At 36.6% G+C, this 19,430-nt stretch overlaps 1 protein-coding gene across 2 annotated transcripts in view; it reads left to right on the plus strand.

Annotated features, from left to right (window-relative positions):
• LOC127430409 (RNA-binding protein 27-like) overlaps nt 1–18,696 on the plus strand; it is a 31,956-nt gene extending 13,260 nt beyond the window's left edge. For both annotated transcript variants that reach the window (XM_051680141.1, XM_051680142.1), the window contains 13 exons: nt 255–401; nt 549–693; nt 2,358–2,511; nt 2,879–3,082; nt 3,630–3,746; nt 6,637–6,759; nt 6,877–6,951; nt 7,166–7,333; nt 7,726–7,830; nt 15,380–15,577; nt 15,672–15,755; nt 15,867–15,998; nt 16,635–18,696. In XM_051680141.1, coding sequence (XP_051536101.1) covers nt 255–401; nt 549–693; nt 2,358–2,511; nt 2,879–3,082; nt 3,630–3,746; nt 6,637–6,759; nt 6,877–6,951; nt 7,166–7,333; nt 7,726–7,830; nt 15,380–15,577; nt 15,672–15,755; nt 15,867–15,998; nt 16,635–16,724 — 1,742 coding nt within the window. In that variant the 3' untranslated portion in view covers nt 16,725–18,696. The remainder of the gene's footprint in view (nt 1–254; nt 402–548; nt 694–2,357; nt 2,512–2,878; nt 3,083–3,629; nt 3,747–6,636; nt 6,760–6,876; nt 6,952–7,165; nt 7,334–7,725; nt 7,831–15,379; nt 15,578–15,671; nt 15,756–15,866; nt 15,999–16,634) is intronic.
• The last annotated feature ends 734 nt before the right edge of the window (nt 18,697–19,430 follow it).

Genomic DNA, 19,430 nt, shown 5'->3' on the forward strand with positions numbered 1-19,430 from the left:
CAGGACTTAGGAATGTTTTTTCTTTTCTTGAAGGCTGCAATGACAGACTCTGACCATGTAGTAGCGCTGTTGCTAAATGTTGTAATTGTAGAAGGGTGACTAGCCCCACACTTTTAAATCACAATGAAACTTGTGCTGTCTAGGACATCTGCAAAAAAGTTGTGTGCCACAAACAAAAAGAATGCACATGCTGAGTGTTTGTAATTTTATTTTTATGCATATGGTTCAACAGTACTTTCATCTTGCTCATACAGACAGCTATGACCCTGAGGCGTATAACCCTGAATCTCCGGGGCTGACCGGGCCAGGCAGAGCTCAGTACCGGCATTTCATCCCTCGCATCCAGACGCAGAGACCCAACCTCATCGGCCTCACCTCCAGTGATGGACAGACCTGCCGAGGTATCAGATGTGTAAAATAATCAGACCCACACTGTTTTGCAATTGTTTTGAATTCTGATGTAAATACAGGTTGGGAAAGAGTTTTAAACCGAAAGTTCACCGTAAGGGTTTTATCGAATTAAACTTTGGTTTGTTTGTATTTTTTAGCAGCTAATATCGTGATCCAAACGGAGCCGGCCGTCACAAGTGTGCTGAGCAGTGAGATGAGGTATAGCTCTGAGCAGGAGAACAGGAAGAGAAGTCTGCCGACTACAGATGCCGGACCACTGGCCAAAAAACCCTGGATGGACAAGTGAGTGCTGGAATCAACTGATCTGAGATCAGTGCCTTAAAGTGACGTAGCATATTACAGGGTTCCCACGGATCCTTAAAGTCTTAAAAATGTTTTTCTTAAATTCAGTTTTCTGAAATTGAAGGTCATAAAGTCTTAAATATCTTAAATTAAGACTTTAGTTGTATAATTTTTCTTTAAAGAGGTCTTAAATTTGGGGGCGGAAAGACAGGAATCGTGATATGACCTAATGTGATTATCAAACTTCAAAAGAATACGATTTAATGAAATAAATGCATGTGCTGCGTCCTTCAAAGTGAAAACGCAGCACTATATTTTCTCCAAGCACATGGGAGCTTGTAAGTGTTTCCAGCTGTTGCTGAGCAGTTCACATTCATTAGGCCGTATCAGACATTTATGACAAGCAATCACTAATGATCATCTGTTGATGATTATATAGTGTTGAGGAAATATGACAATGTTTACTTTTAATTGTTTGTATTGTAATACGTTGTAGATTATTGTAGGAGTGCACATTTTATATCCCTTATTTGTTTGAATGAGCAGCTGGAAGCTGTGAAGTGCAGACATTTCAAAATAAGAGTCCTCTGTATATTTAAGCCTTTAAAGTTAAAAGTTCTGTGCTGTGAATCTTTATTTATTTTTCCTGGTTAAAAACTATCTGGAATTGAATTCAATTTGGACTCTTGTAGCCTCTGTCTGGCCCTCCCCATCACAGGAAGGAAAGACTAAGAACATTTAATATAGGTTACCAATTTTAAAAACTATTGGCAGACTAACTGGCTTTCAACACATCAAATCAGCACAATCCTATATTGGTCAACTTGTGTATTTATTTATATAATGGTACATAAACCAACTTTAATGTTTTTTATATATATATATATATATATATATATATATATGTATGTGTATATATAATATGTATGTAGGTGTGTGTGTATATATATATATATATAATGTATGTATGTATGTATGTATGTATGTTTTATTAAATATATATTTTATTTTATTATACACAAAAATACATTTTGACTTGCCCCTCCTTTAACAAAAGCAAAAATGGAAGTCAATGTGAGGCACTTACAATGGAAGTGAATGTGGCCGATTTTTGGAGGGTTTAAATGCAGAAATATGAAGCTTAGAATTTTTTAAAAGCACTTACAATAATTCTTCTATTAAAACTCATGTATTATTAGAGCTTTAAAGTTATTTAAATCATCGTTTTAGGGTTTAAGGGTTACAGCGTGATGGAAACATAGTTGTAAAATTGGAAATAACGAAAAGGTTAGTATGTGATTTTATCAAACTAAAATCATGTTAAAATGCCAATTGTTTACATCTTTGTCTGTACTTTTAAAATAGTGAATATTTGAATGTTTATGGATTGGCCCCACTCACTTCCATTGTAAGTGCCACACTGGAACCAAGATTTTTGCTTTTGTTCGGGATGAGTCTAAATGTATTTTTGTGGTAATCATTATTATGCCACAAATGTTTTTGATTGAGCTTAACTTGTATTGAACCCTGAATAAACACTTGCAAAGTTTTATTTGTCTCTCTGTTTAAATAGATTTGCACTTGGCTTACTGCGTTAAGGTGGCGGTACCAAGATATCCAAAGATTCGTGATGCTGTGTTGTGATAGGCTTCTCTGTTTTACAGGCAAAATTTCAATAACCAACATAAACCCACCTTCCCGAAGAAGAACCATTACGTAAACACCAAACTAGAGGTCCGCAAAATCCCCCGAGAGCTCAACAACATCACCAAACTCAACGAGCACTTCAGCAAGTTTGGAACAATAGTCAACATTCAGGTAGACTTTTTCCAAAGATTTTTACTGTAAGATTTGACTGTGTTCAAAGTTTCATGTGCATCAGTTCAATTCTCATAATATTAACTTTAGCAGCGATATTTACAAATCACTCCCAAACACAGAAACAGAAGTAAAATGCATAGTTTACATAATGAATCATTTTAAAGACATTTTTCACAATTTAAAGGCTGTTCAGACATGTCATTTTGATCATGTGACTTTTGTTACACAGGCAACCTATGTAGTTGCAGTTATAAATTGCAATACATTTGGAACTTCAGAGTGCATCAAAATGTGGATTGTTTTTTCTCATTTTCTTGTGGTTTGGATGTAATGTGAAGCTTTTTTCTTCTCTTAATTTTTACAGGTGGTCTTTGGGGGCGACCCAGAGGCGGCGTTGATCCAGTATACAGCCAATGAGGAGGCGCGGAGGGCCATCTCCAGCACTGAAGCCGTTCTGAACAACCGCTTCATCAGAGTGTACTGGCACAGAGAGGCCACAGCCAACACACAGGAACAGGGACCCAGTCAGGGCACAAACCCTGTCCAACAACACCCCATCACACACAAGGTCAGATGTCTGTGATGCTGATGCAATATTGGGAGCAGTATTAATAAAAAGAGAAATTCACTCGCTGTACCTAATTTGTTTTTACTTCGTTTTAATAATGACTGTTTACTTGTTTGAATTAATTGGATAAACCTGTTTACTCAGTTGAGAAATATTTCAAATCTACATACCATTTGTTTTAATTTAATATTTCAATACAAATATAAATTATATTCTAATACTAGATATTGTTTAATTAGTTCATATTAACAAATTTAATTAAAACAATATCTAGTATTAGAATATAATTTATATATTTATGATAACATACTGTAAATTATAATACTAGATATTGTTTTAATTAAATGTGTTGATAGTCATATTTATTAGTATTATATATGAATGCTATATTACATTTTAATAGAAAGGACTGTGTTCAGTGGCAGTTTAGTTTTTTATTTTATTTGAGATTGAAATTTCACTGGTATTGGTATCAACTACTGAAATTTTTGGTATCCTAAAAACCCTACTTTATACATATGGTAATCATATTTTGTTTTGCCTGCAGGTTATTAATAAGCAGCAGCACAGTGCAGGATCTTACGTGCTGAACAAAACCTTCATCAAACACCAGACAACCACAGGAACTGCTGAACCTACCAGCCCCAGCCAAGAACCCTCAGTGGTAAAAAAAAAAATAAAATAAAAAAAACACATATGCCTGCAAGTGCACACCCCAAAGAGATTTAACAAGAGCCCAATTGTATGATATAAAGCAGTTCTTCTCAGCTGGTTTTGCTTCAGGACATCAATTGGCGACCCTATGCAGTACCAAAATTGGACCTACTTTGTACTGTGTCTTTGACTACTATATACTTAGGTGTGTGATTCAGTGGACTTATTATGTGCATACTTGTTGTTGCTTTGTACTTTTATTTAAAGTACATAAATTTAATTACATTTATAATTACACTGTTAACTCTAACCCTAACGCTACCCCAACCCTAAAGGCTGATTTACTGATTTATCAAACCTATGGTGTAGGCTTCACATATTGGCCAACATGTTGGTTGGCATTTATAGTTCTGCGTTGGTGTGACTGCATTGTTCAGTGAGTACAGTCAGATTTATTTTCTCCCCAATTTGGAATTCCCAATGTGCTCTAAGTCCTTGTGGTGGCGTAGTGACTCGCCTCAATCCGGGTGGCGGAGGGCGAATCTCAGTTGCCTCCGCGTCTGAGACCGTCAACCCACGCATCTTATAACGTGGCTTGAGCGCGTTACCGCGGTGACATAGCGCGTGTGGGGGCTTCACGCTATTCTCCGCAGCATCCACGCACAACTCGCCACATGCTCCACTGAGAACGAACCACATTATAGCGACCACGAGGAGGTTACCCCATGTGACTCTACCCTCCCTAGCAACCATGCCAATTTGGTTGCTATAGGAGACCTGGCTGGAAGTCAAAATGCTAATTAAACATTCATAAATAAACAATGGAAATGTAAGCAATGTAATTTGTGGATTATTTATTAAATGATTGTAGCATTAAAATGAGTTCAAAGTATGTGAGCATGTTGAAATATAGTCATATATTATTTATTATACATGCTCCCTGCATTGCAGGGAGAAAATAAATTAGGCAAATACTGTATGCTTGCTCGCTTGAGTCACTTAAATAATAAATAAATATTTTGGCATACTTTTTGACGTTCTGTGCTGAAAGACAAATCATCAAATTAATTAACTGCTGGCCTGAATTACACAAAGTGGGTATGCATATAAGAAATATTACCAACTCTTAACAGGTGATTTTTTTTTTTTTTTTTTTTGACAAATTAGAAGTGTTCCTTTCCCATAAGTTATGAAATATGATCATTGCTGTACACCGCTGTCAAACATACGGTTAAAACATCGTGGAGATTGGAAAGTTCGCGAGTAGAAAACACGTTATTTAATTAAATTATCAAATAAATATAAAGTAAAAGCCCTGAGTAAAAAAGTGTTGTTTATAAGCTGTAAACAGATAAAAGACCTAAGCGTATGCTTGTAACTTCAACCAGCAGATGCACGTCAGGCTACGCCGTAGGCTATGCTGTAACCGCCGTCGCTAACTATAGCCTAGGGCGTAGGTTCGATCCAAAAGTATAAATCAGCCAATACCCTAACCCTTCTACTCCTAACCCTACACTTAAAATAAACCTAACCCTCCCCAAAACCCCTAAACTAAACCGAACCACCCCTACCCAAAACCCCTAACCCTACTCTTAAACTAAACCTAACCCTACCCCAACCTAAAACCCCTAACCCTACTCCTAAACTAAACCTAACCCTCCCCAAAACCCCTAAACTAAACCGAACCACCCCTACCCAAAACCCCTAACCCTACTCCTAAACTAAACCTAACACTCCCCAAAACCCCTAAACTGAACCACCCCAACCCAACCCAAAACCCCTAACCCTACTCTTAAACGAAACCTAACCCTACCCCAACCTAAAACCTCTAACCCTACTGCTAAACTAAACCTAACCCTCCCCAAAACCCCTGAACTAAACCGAACCAACCCAAAACCCCTAACCCTACTCTTTAACTAAACCTAACCCTACCCCAACCTAAAACCTCTAACCCTACTGCTAAACTAAACCTAACCCTCCCCAAAACCCCTAAACTAAACCGAACCAACCCAAAACCCCTAACCCTACTCTTTAACTAAACCTAACCCTACCCCAACCTAAAACCCCTAACCCTACCTCTAAACCTACCCGTACCTCAACCCCAGTAGCAGCAAATGTAATCTTATGAGAATTTTGGAGAACATGTAGTTACACAGTAAATACATATTATTGGATGTATTTTAATGTTAGTACAAGTAGTTAAAGACACATAATATAAAGTGGGACCCCAAAATTGTATATCGTAAAAAAAAGTGAACAAAAATCAGACGTTGTAATGTATTAATATTATAATGAACTGCATAGGCCCAAAAATATGCAGAATTATGAGCAAAGGCGGAATAGGAAAACTTTTAGACTTAAGCTTTACATTTATTTATTATATATTTTTGTTTGGTTTACAATATCTTTTGAATTTTGATGGTTTCATGCTCCTAAATTCACCTCACAAAAATGTACTCTGGGTCATTTTTTTTTAATTTTTTTTAACCTAGCATAGTTTTATTAATGGTTTTCAAGGATGTTGCAATGTGCCTAATTTGTGTAGCTTCTAGCATGAGATGAATTAATTTGCAGCAAAATGCTCTACAGTTTGATTGGACGCATGGCCATTGAGGTCAACAACAAAAGATAGGGCGTTTAAAAGTTGATAAGCCTGTTTACTTTGCCGTCTTAACCATCTACGATTTTATGATTTATTGCATTTTATTTTTTGCATATAGCTTTTTTGTTTTTCGCTGCGGTCCACAAACTGATCAGAACAGACTTAACCCATTTTTGGATTGCGACCAACCAGTTGAGAACCTCTGCTCTAAACTCAGTACACTCACAAAATACATGCACAGAATCAGCAATGATCAATTAGTTAGTTGGTTTCAATGTCAGTTTCTCTGTTAAAACAGGGCTTGACGCCACCAAGTCAACAAAAAGGTCCGTTCTCACGCACAGTGTTGAAAACCGCATCAAAGTCAATGGGTAAGACGGGCAAAGCTCTGGAAGCTCAGGATGTGCTAAAAAAGAAGCATGTGAGTATTTCCTTTCTCATTTTCACCTCTGTAAGCCGATCGCAGCGGTTCATCCTGCTTCAATTGCACTGTCTAGAATATACTTATGAGTGAGCTAACGTGACCTCTGGCCTTCAGGAGGCGTTGAAACTGCAGCAGGACATGAGAAAAAAGAAACAAGAAATGCTGGAAAAACAGATTGAATGCCAGAAGGTACGATGAAATGAAAGTATGCTTGAATATATAAGATTATTAAAAAAAAAAAGAGGATTTTTTTTGTGTGTGTGGTTAAAACAAATAAACATACCTGTGGAGGAAAAAAAGAGAGAGAGAGAGAGAGAGTTTAACATAGACCCGGTACTAGACTTTATTTTATTATTATTCAGTAAACTAATTTTTTTAGTCACTAAACCTGAGCCGTTTGTAGGTGCTGATAAACCGCCTGGAGAAGAACAGAGGGATGAAGCCAGAAGAGAGAGCTAACATCATGAAGACGTTGAAAGAACTAACGGAAAAGATCTCTCAACTGAAGAATGAGATTAGCCCAGCTTCAAAAGCTCCAGCCAACACAACACAAGCAAAATCCAAAACAGATGTAAGACAGTTTACATGTACCTTGTGTTACCGCTTTGGGGTGTATATACTGTGTGTGTGTGTGTTTTATATATATATATATATATAGTTTTGCTAGTTATTTTTTAAAGGATACTTCACCCAAATACGACATTTCTGTCATGATTCACACGGTTGAAACATTTCTACTTTTTCACTGTGTACCGGCATACTGCCCACCCCTAATATTCCTAGAAGTAGCTCTCAGTGACCTAGTGGAATGGAAATGTGTTTTCCATAAGATTTTATGTTGTAGTTTTTCTCGTAATGCCTCATTGTCAACCAATGATAGTTGTCTCACGTAGATTGCCACCACTGGTTTGTGAGTTTTTAATGAATTGAATAGATTTGTTGCTGTCTTTATTTCAAATGTAGGCACAGAAAGAATTGCTGGATGCAGAGTTGGACTTTCATAAGAAGCTCACATCAGGAGAGGACACCTCAGACCTGAAAAGGAGGCTGGGTCAACTGCAGGTGGAGGTAAATGCTCAATTTTTTACTTATTTAGGCACAATCATGCTTTTATCAAACCGCACAATGATGACTTTTAAGACATTACAGCTTTTTTTTTTCTGTTATAGCATAATTTCCTGTAAAGCTGCTTTGGCAAATAAGAAAAGGGTGGAGTGTGTAAAAGAACTTAAAAGATTGAGTGATAAATGATTAGAATGGAGTATTATGGACTGATAGATCAGTTTAAGGTGTTGAGCTGCTGTTAAGGTTAAAGTGTACTTCAGTTGTCCACGTTGCTGATATTTATTTAAATAGAAAAGTAAATTTTTAACATTATAAATGTCTATACTGTAATTCTTTATCAATTTAAAGCATCCTCAGTGAATACAATTTTTATTTTTGTAGTGTTTATAGTTTTTCTCTGCTATAAATTAGCTAGATCCATTGTGATGTCCAATTTGTCAGGGAGTCATTCTTTTGGATCAGTTCTTTTTCAATGAATTAGTCTTAATGATTTGTTAGCAAATCGGTTTGTATCAGAAATGATTTTTAGAAATCTGTATCCGGTAATCACAAATGCAAAAATGAAAAAGTCATAGAAATTCAATTTAATGGTCAAAAAGGGTCAGTGGCTGATGCCACTTCTAGAGGGTGGCCAATGTGTGCTTGGATGAATCTCAGAAGGCCTGTCACAATCTTTTCTGGGTCATATTTCACCCCAAAATCAAGACAAAAAAAAAAGAGAAATATTTTAAAGAAATAAGGTATATTTTACATGAAGAAATTGAAGCCTGTTTTTAGTATCTGATTGCAGGTTGCACTGGCTAGCAAATCAGAAAAAGTTTAGGCAACTCATAGCCAATGGCACGAGTTTAGGACGGTCTATCTGTTTGTCCAAACTGTAGAAGACGGAGAGTGTGTTTGGGTCATATATTTTTTAGTCAACAACATGCCTTTTTTTTTCCTTTTTTTTCCAAGTAAAAAATGCAAAAACATTATCCCTCCCTCCCTGAAGTCCCTAAATAATCCATTATCTCACGCAAACAGACTCACTATCTCGCATTCAGTCCCAAAATAAGCATCCCTAAAACAAGAGCCACGACACCAACATCACGGCTGGTGCTCGGCTTAAATTATCCATTGTGAAATATGCATGTCATTACCATCTCCTGCACATTAAACTGTAAGCACTTACAGAACCCCAAGGACTCATCCCTCTCCTCACACTCATGCATTTCAGTGCATTAAAGTTTGATCGGCTTCCATGTAAGAAAGGAGAGAGAGATTGAGGGATGACAGTTATTAGAAGAGAAAGGCTGACACTGAATGAACGACCATGTTCAGTCAGGTCATGTAAGAGATAGTGGTGCACTGATCAGGAAATTTGAGGCCGATACTGATCTCAGATTTTTTTAACACAAAGATCGGCCGATACCAATTTTTTTTTTTTTTTTTTTTTTAAAGTGTCCTTTGCCAAACTTTTGCAAAATGTATGCTGCAGTTATATGTTTTTGCCCCACATAGTAAAATTACGGTAACGCTTTACAAAAAGGTTCCATTTGTTACCATTATTTAACATTACTGTAGTTAACATAAAGTTAACATAAACTAATGAACTTAATGTTAGTTACAACATATACTAATGCATTTTTAAAATCAAAAGTTGTATTAGTTAATATTAGTTAATGCACTATGAACTAACAATGAACAATTGTAATTTTATTAACTAACATTATGATTAATAAAGGCTATACAAATATATTGTTCATTGTTTGTTCATGATACCTAATGCATTAACTAATGTTAAAGAAATGAAACCTTTTTATTAAGTGTTACCAAAATTACATTAAAATTACATTCATTGTGAATTGCTAACATTCGGTTGCCAATATCAAAAGGTCATTGTGACATACTGGCAACCACAAAACATGAGAGCATCACACACAGCAGCGATACGTTCAAAAATAAGAAAAATATATCCATTACAAGCTCTAAAACGGCTCCAGTAAGAAATCATTAATATCTATAATTTTTTTTACTGTCTTTGGCATCTTGTTGTAACACAAATTTGCTTATTAAGCAAATGCATGAAGACGCGGTGTCATTATGGTTAAAACGTAATTGCTGTGATTAGTGGTATTGTGACCAACATTAATCTGATTTAAATTGGGATCCTCACAGAATAGCGCTGAGGTGAGTGACTGATGAGATATTAAGAGCACCTGGACAGCACGCATGTTTGATTGACACGAGACCGCTCATGTTAAAGAGAGTAAAGCTAAAAGTGCTCATGATGGCTCAAACAGTCTCTATCGCTCAACACAACGTCTGATTGTCATGACTCGCGTTACATCACGTGTACTCAGATTTGTATACGCATTTATTTATTTGCAGGTTACAGAAACTAGGCTGCACGAGGACAGTCCGCTCAGACTTTGCTGATGACAAAATTGACATAATTTGTTCTGTGAGCGACACATAGTGGCATGCCTAAAACCAAACTTACTTTAGCATTTATTATAACCAGACACAACACAATAAAAGTTATCTCTTTCATGTTAATCAGTTTTTGTCCTAACAAGCCTCGATGAGCGGTGGGAGATTTTGACATTTTAAAGGTTCTTTAAAAGTTAATGTACATTACTTGTTAAAAATCAACAAAAGTGTCAGTGAAGAGCATGCTTGATGTTAAATATGAGAAGTGATGTTTCAAGAAAACAAAGCAAAATCGAGGTACAGTAAATATCATTCGTGAGCAGAATGTTTTTATCGGGCGTCACTTCCAATCAAGCTGTAAGTTATGCACAAAGCGCGAAAGTATTATTTAATTGTGCATATATAGGTTACATAAAATGTTAGCTATGAAATTAATCATAGCAAGACAAAAGAGTCTGCCATTTTATTTCAAAAACATTACAAATGTCATTTCCATCCGTGTCATTTCCACCACTGAATTCTGTTAAACACACAGTCCCATCAGGATTTTGTTGCATTTTTTTTCCTTGATTACTGCGGCCCAATATTACTGAATTTGTTTTTCTCAAAAATTGCGATGCCGTTTGCTCCGTTTTTTTTGTTGTTGTTTTGCAGTGAAAAGTCACAAAGAAATCCTTGTATACTTGTTTAATTTGTGTCAATGATAGTGTAAGTGCAATTACCTGTAAATATTTTAGTGCCTAATAACTGTGTATGTAGTTGGCAAGACAAATGTAATAAATACCAACAAAAATACCATACTTTTGGAGCCTGGGTAGCTCAGCGAGTAAAGACACTGACTACCACACCTGGAGTTCGCAAGTTCGAATCCAGGTCGTGCTGAGTGACTCCAGCCAGGTCTCCTAAGCAACCAAATTGGCCCGGTTGCTAGGGAGGATGGAATCACATGGGGTAACCTCTTTGTGGTCACTATAATGTGGTCCGCTCTCGGTGTGGTGTGTGGTGAATTGTGCGTGGATGCTGTGGTGGATGGCGTGTAGCCTCCACACACGCTAGGTCTCCACGGTAACGTGCTCAACAAGCCAGACGCAGAGGCAACTGAGAACTTACATAGAACCCAATACAGATGGCATTAGTGTGATGCACATACATAAACTCTACATACATTGCTGTGAAAAAGTACTTAACCCCTTCCAAATTTCTTCTATTTTTGTGTATTTTTCATACTAAATTGTTTCAGAACATTTCAGAACATAAAACAAAGGCAGCCTGAGTAAACACAAAATACAGTTTTCAAATATATATATATATATATATATATTTATCTTTTATTTAAGCAAAAAGTTATCCAACACCTATATCACCCATGTGAAAAAACTAACTGCCCCCTTAAACTTAATAGCTGGTTGTGCCATCTTTAGCAGCAACAACTGCAAACAAACGCTTCCGATAACTGGAGATCAGTCTTTCACAACGCTGTGGTGCAATTTTGGCCCACTCTTCTTTGCAGAACTGCTTTAGCTCAGCCACATTGGAGGGTTTTCAGGCATGAACTGCCCATTTAAGGTCCTGTCACAGCATCTCAATCGGGTTCAAGTCAGGACTTTGACTAGGCCACTCCAAAACTTTAATTTAGTTTCTTTTGAGCTATTCAGAGGTGGACTTACTCTCATGCTTTGGATCATTGTCATGCTGCATAATCCAGTTACGCTTGAGCTTCAACTCACAGACTGATGACCGGACGTTCTCCTTCAGGATTTTCTGATAGAGAGCAGAATTCATGTTTCCTTCAATTATTGTAAGTTGCCCTGGCCCTGAAGCAGCAAAGCATCCCCACACCATCACACTGCCAACACCATGCTTGACTGTAGGTATGATGATGTTCTTGTGGAATTCTGTGTTTGATTTACACCAGATGTGACGGGACCCCTGTCTTCCAAACAGTTCCATTTTCAACTCATCAGTCCACAGAACATTCTCCCAAAAGGTTTGAGGATCATCAAGGTGTGTTTTGGTAAAATTCAGATGAACCTTAATGTTCTTATGGGTTAGCAGTGGGTTTCACCTCGCCACTCTTCAATGGATGGCATTTTTGGCCAGTGTCTTTCTGATAGTGTAGTCTTGAACAGTGACCTTTATTGATGCGAGAGAGGCCTGCAGTTCCTTGGATGTTGTCCTTGGCTTTTTTGTGACTTCCTGGATGAGTCGTCGCTGTGCTCTTGTAGGAATTTTGGAAGGTCGGCCATTTTTGAAAAGGTTCACTACTGTACCAAGTTTTCTCCATCTAGAGATAATGACTCTCACTGTGGTTCTTTGGAGTCTCAGAGCTTTTGAAATATTCACAAATGTTACCAAGAAAGGTTTCAAAATAAGATAACTTCAACAAACTATGTTTTTCTTTTGGGAATTTTTTTTTTTTTTTTAAATAACAGTAAAACACATTTGCACTTACCCGGAGCTTACATAGAACCCAATACTGATGGCATTAGTGTGACGCACATACATAAACTCTACATACAGTGCTATGAAAAAATACGTAACCCCTTCCAAATTTCTTATATTTTTGTGTATTTTTCATACTAAATTGTTTTAGATCTTCAAACGAGAGAGAACATAAAACAAAGGCAAACTGAGTAAACACAAAATACAGTTTTCAAATATATATCTTTTATTGAAGCAAAAAATTTATCCAACACCTATATCACCCATGTGAAAAACTAACTGCCCCCTTAAACTTAATAGCTGGTTGTGCCATCTTTAGCAGCAACAACTGCAACCAAACGCTTCCGATAACTGGAAGTCAGTCTTTTCACAACACTGTGGTGGAATTTTGGCCCACTCTTCTTTGCAGAACTGCTTTAATTCATCCACATTGGAGGGTTTTCGAGCATGAACTGCCCGTTTAAGGTCCTGCCACAGCATCTCAATCGGGTTCAAGTCAGGTCTTTGACTAGGCCACTCCAAAATTTTAATTTAGTTTCTTTTGAGCTATTCAGAGGTGGACTTACTCCTATGCTTTGGATCATTGTCTTGCTGCATAATCCAGTTGCGCTTGAGCTTCAAATCACAGACTGATGACTGGGTGTTCTTTAGGAATTTCTGGTAGAGAGCAGAATTCATGTTTCCTTCAATTATTGTAAGTTGCCCTGAAGCAGCAAATCATCCCCACACCATCACACTGCCAACACCATGCTTGACCGTAGGTATGATGATGTTCTTGTGGAATTCTGTGTTTGATTTACGCCAGATGTAACGGGACTCCTGTCTTCCAGACAGTTCCACTTTCGACTCATCAGTCCACAGAACATTCTCCCAAAAGGTTTGAGGATCATCAAGGTGTGTTTTGGTAAAATTCAGATGAACCTTAATGTTCTTCTGGGTTAGCAGTGGGTTTCACCTCGCCAATCTTCAATGGATGGCATTTTTGGCCAGTGTCTTTCTGATAGTGGAGTCATGAACAGTGACCTTTAATGATGCGAGAGAGGCCTGCAGTTCCTTGGATGTTGTCCTTGGATTTTGTTTGACTTCCTGGATGAGTCGTCGCTGTGCACTTGGAGGAATTTTAGAAGGTCGGCCATTTTTGAAAAGGTTCACTACTGTGCCAAGTTTTCTCCATTTGGATTCTTTGGAGTCCCAGAGCCTTTGAAATAGCTTTGTAACCTTTCCCAGACTGATGTATGTCAGTCACCTTTTTCCTCATCATTTCCGGAATTTCTTTTGACCTAGTCATAGTGTGCTACTGGGTGAGACCTTTTAGCCAACTTCATGCTGCTGAAAAAGTTCTATTTAGGTGTTGATTTGATTTAACAGGGCTGGCAGTAATCAGGCCTGAGTGTGTCTAATCCAGCTGAACCCCATTAAATACTAAATTTATATATTTGGGTATTTAGTAACTAAGGGGGCAAATTCTTTTACACACAGGCCCAGTTGGTATTGGATAACTTTTTTGCTTCAATAAATAACATTATCATTTTAAAACTGTAGTTTGTTTACACAGATCGCATTTGTTTTATGTTAGATTTTGTTTGAATTTTTGAAACAATTTAGTATGAGATATACACACAAACAGAAGAAATCAGCAAATACTTTTTCATATTTTTATCACTTCACAAAAAAAAACAAGTGGTGAAAGTTTGCTTTTAATAAAATGTGCGCTGTCGTTTTTCCGCACATACATACTGTCTGATTAGCTTTCCAGTTTTCCAGTATTGCCACACTTTGCACAGACGCCATGAAATCATCATCTCTCATCCAATACAGTTCAACAGCGCCTAGCGAGTACTATTACTCTATTACAGGTGCACAACCCTTAATTAACCCATGTTGCGATTATTACGTCGCCTAATAGCGATCATTTGATCGATCTGTGATAATTTGAGAACTGCAATTATTGAGCACTTTAAATTCGAATCACATTTTACTAAATGCGCACACTGCACTCAAAGCGGCTCCTGAAGAGAACGTGAAGATTAAATACTTGCTGTGATGTATGCACACACCGTCTGTGGTACCGTGAAAGCTTAGACAAGGATTTTGATAGTGAACGCAATAAGATCCCCCTCAAGCATCTAGATTCTACAATACGGGACACTAGGCATCCCGTATGGGACGTCGTCATTTCGGCCAAAATATGGGACGGTTGGCAACACTATGTGGAGATAATAGAATGGCAGCTGTGCAGTTGAAGATGTCTCAACTTTTTCAAGCATTTGTTTTGCCACTGTCAAACATGAAGAAAAGTGATCTGATAACCTCAGATTCACAGTTTATGCAGACAAATTATGGAAATTATACAAAATTGCAAGCTACCACAAATAATGCGCAGAGTTGTTGAATTTGCATTCATTGTTTTGATCGCAAGATCTCAAAATCCTGGAGGGGCTGAACACAACACATAAATTGAGATGTACTGGAAATTATACTGTATTGGGAATTTTCATGACTTTCAGTGAAAAAAAAATGACAAAAATGTGATAAATCTCCTGTGATGCATGAATGTACACTGTTGGACATTGTCAGTAGACAAATTTTATTAACTACTGAGAGTGTGAAAAATGTTTTAACGAGACGTTCCAACTAGACGTCCAAAGTGCCGAAGTTGAAGAAAGACTCATCACGTTGTTAAAAATTGTTTCACTAGGCAACACGGCTGGGACTCATAACTGCTGGGCGTGGCAAGCCACCGGCAGCCCCAACCCGAGGCAGAGGGAGGGGCCGAGGGCGGAGCCTCAGGGGGCGTGGAGGAGCCAATCACATGGTTGTGGACCACCGGCCGCGAGCCATCACCATTATTGGCTTAACACAGGAAGAGAAGGAAGAGCTCATGCCACATTTCGTGGTAAGATTTAAGATGTTATTAGTGCAGGCTTATACCTTAGTACATTTCATCCAGTTTATAATCAATCCACATGCCACGTTCTTTCGCTTTATAGAAATTTGGCGAGATTGAGGAGCTTCGTGACCAAGATGCAACCAGTGTCGTGATGACCTTCAAAACCCGCAGTGAAGCCGAGAATGTACTATGGCTTCTTAGTTCTTAGTTTTGTTTGACATATTAATTTTTAACTTGAGCTAATGGTTTTTGTTAAGAGGTTAATTGCATTTAACACTAAATATCTCCTTTTCAGGCTGCAAACCAAGGGGCGAAGTTCAAAGGTCGAATTCTACAGATCTCATGGTACAAACCTAAAATTCCATCTCTATCCACTGAACCAGTTGAGGAGTCATTAAAGGAAGACGTCAATGCTGCTGGATTACATGTAATGACAGTAATTATTCAGCACCATTACACATAATTATATAGTATTTTAATTATAAAATTAGTAGTGTTTGCTAAATTAAATATCATTATTGCTAAAAGAGCAACAGTGTCCACCCACTTTTCCAGCCATCTTGTTTCCTAGGTATTTTTGCCATTCATTTTTTCCATAGAGATTTCATAAGATCCTTTATAAAGCAGTTCTAAGCCATGAAACAAAATCACAACATTGCAAACTTTGATTTGAAGCAAAAATTGTATTTGAAAATCTGACAAAAAGAAAAAGGTACAAGACGGTGTACTTGGCATCTTTCATGACGGAATGAACTACAACACAAGGCATTGTGAATAATGTAATTGAATTAATAAATAATGGAAAAATATTAAACTATTGATTTAAAGTCATTGATTTTAAGTAGAGGAACAATATATTTTAAAATTATTGCAGAATACTCAGATATATACTAAGTAGTTTGAGTCATTAACAGTGCATTGTGGAAATGTTAGGTTGCTGCAGGGCTCTTTTGGCGCACTTTGCCGCGATTTGTATTTTTAACTCTGGATAAACCCTGGTAATATCAGCAATTCCTAGATCCACTAGAACTGTTCACATGGATCTTTGTTCCTACATTTCCAGGAGCCAGTCAGCCCCTTCCTGCTTCCAGAGGAAGAGGAAGAAGATGATGATGAAGACGATGAATATGAGAGTCGCTCGTGGAGACGATGAGGAAGTGGAATCAGCGTCACTCTTCTGTATTGAAAAGGACTCTCATAATTAGGTTTTGTTTTTCGAAAAGGCTAATTTATGCGCGTGTGATTAAGACAGAAAGGTCTTAATTTTTCATAACGGTTTTTAGTATTTCAGAGGCTGATGGTCTAAGAAACAGCGTTTCCTTAAAAGGAAAAATATGTGAATGTGAGACGTATGTGGACACTTGCAGTGTTTCTGTCACTCTGAAATCTCTGCGTTTATATAGATATATATATCAAACTCTCACTTTTGCTGAGATTGAAATCAACATTTTGTTTCACTGTGCATGACCAGATATCAGTAATTCACAACATTTGTGACTACTGTGAATTTAGTTTTTGAAATACCTGATTAAGTTTTTTTCTTGCCCAGTGTTTGATAGCTGTCAAACATGTGATTTAACGTGAAAATTCATCTGCACTTTGTGCCACTTTGGCCTCAACTCTTGTTTCTTCAGTTTCTTGATGGACGCACTCATCAGACACCATTCCCATTAAAGGCATCTCTTTCCTTTATGAAGAAGTGATATGCCATCTTGCCGTCAAACCCTTTCAAAACTCTTTTTGTATCTGCCCTCTAAAGTTTAGGCAATATATATCCCTAAGTGGATTATTATTTTTCTTCTTATCGAGATGAATATGCCACCGTCTGTAAATAGGAATTTGAGAGAATAGAAATGTGGCACGCTTCACTTTGGTCAGTGTGTCGGACTGTTCATATTTATTTCTCACATTCAGAGGATGTTCCAAAACCAAAAAGTTTTGAGAAAATAATCGTATTGTTAATTGAGGTAAAATATGAACAGAGGTGTTTTGAATGTACTCTAAATTGATTTACACTTCATTTACGCCTTACATTGTCGTGTACCGCTGACTTTTTACGAGATTTGTGACTATTTTTTTGTTGTGTACATTTTGTAAATGGTTGCAGTAGAAACGACTGTTCACTTTATTATTTTAACCATTAGAATGATTTAATCTGTTGTTTCATGAGGCTTATTTAAGTGACTTTACAACTTGTTTTTGACTCGTAAGCTAACATAATTACACCATGCTTTGTGAAATTGTTCTTCAGTTCATATTTTGATACCTTCCTGTAACGTTTTATTGCATCATCTAGTTTTCGCCACTCCAAAAGCCTGGTCCTGCGGAAATGGGTCGACAATGTGTCCGTTTCTGTAACCGTATTATCTATAGCATGCTGGCACCTGTGTGAGTGTGCACACTGGGGGGGGGAAGAAAATATAATATGTGTGTTTGCAAAAATATTTTTTTAATTATCATATTTACATACTTTGCTAAAAACAATTCAAATATAAGTTTATAGTTCCTTTAATGAAGAACCAGTGTAAAACTTTGAAACCTTCCCATATAAACTGTTGATTTAACATTTAATAGCATGTTACTATGCTGCTTGAATTCAATCATTCAGTGATATATGCCCCACACTTTCCAATGGATTGTACATAATGTGTTCTTCAAAGTCTCCCAAGAAAGTCCAATTTCTCTCAGTAACTCATATTAGATCTGGCTGGTCGTAATGTTGGTTTTGTACAAGAAAGAGTCTCGTAGAAAGACTCCAGACTATGTGTGTGTGAATTTGAAGAATGGATTTCATTCATTTGTATAACCGTTTAACTGCACCGCATTAGTATAATGTCATACGTTTAGCGTAAATAGATTTTGACTTTGTTACTGTTTATACATTTAAAATCTATGGATGTATTTTTGAGTTCTCTGTTTGTAAAATGGATTTCTAACAGTCGCATGTTTGCAATCAATAAAGATAATGGAATGGGGGTGAGCAAGAGGAATATCAAGAAGAAAAAAAAAGAGATTAAAGTTCAATTGGCCAGAAATAAAGATAAACAAGCAGAAAAGAAAATCTCAGCTGAGAGGAAAAAAATACAAGTTCCATGATCCATTCCAAGAATTATTCCCTCTAAAAACAGTTGTCGTTGTTTTTTTCTGTGAGTGTGTGTATGTTTGTTCTTGAAACATTCCTACTTTTAATTCCATAATCTTACTTTATTCTCAACAAATCATTACTTCAATCTTTTCACACTGCAACTTTATTTCTTGAAATTTTTGCTTTATTTTCATAAAATGCCTTTTATGAGATTATATTCAAAACACTACTTTAGTCTCATATTACGACTATTATCGTAATGCTACTTTATTCTCAAAATATTAATACTTAATCGTGTAATTTTAGGACTTTTTCTCATAAAATGCCTATAATGACATTATTCTTGAAACATTAATTCATAATACTACGACTATTCTCATGTTATTACTGTAAACTCACAATGTTACGACTTTAGTCTCATAAAATGCTCATTATGAGATTATTCTCAAAACATTACTAATTTAATTTTATAATGCTACGACTATTCTCAAAATATGACTTTATTTTCAAAACTTTTACTTTATTCTTGTTAAATGCCTATTGTGAGATTATTGTTGAAATATTTTAATCTCATAATATTGTCTTCAATCTCTAAATTCTACTTTATTCTCAAAATATTACTTGAGGTTATCTCGCGATGTTACGACTTTATACTTTGTAATACTTTAATCTCAAATAATTAGTACATCTCGCAATGTTCCATTATTCTTGAAACTTTGATTTATTCTTGTGAAATGTCGATTATGTTATGATTCTCAAAATAATACTACTTTA

Source organism: Myxocyprinus asiaticus, chromosome 40 (assembly GCF_019703515.2).
Source record: "Myxocyprinus asiaticus isolate MX2 ecotype Aquarium Trade chromosome 40, UBuf_Myxa_2, whole genome shotgun sequence".
NCBI lineage: Eukaryota > Metazoa > Chordata > Actinopteri > Cypriniformes > Catostomidae > Myxocyprinus > Myxocyprinus asiaticus.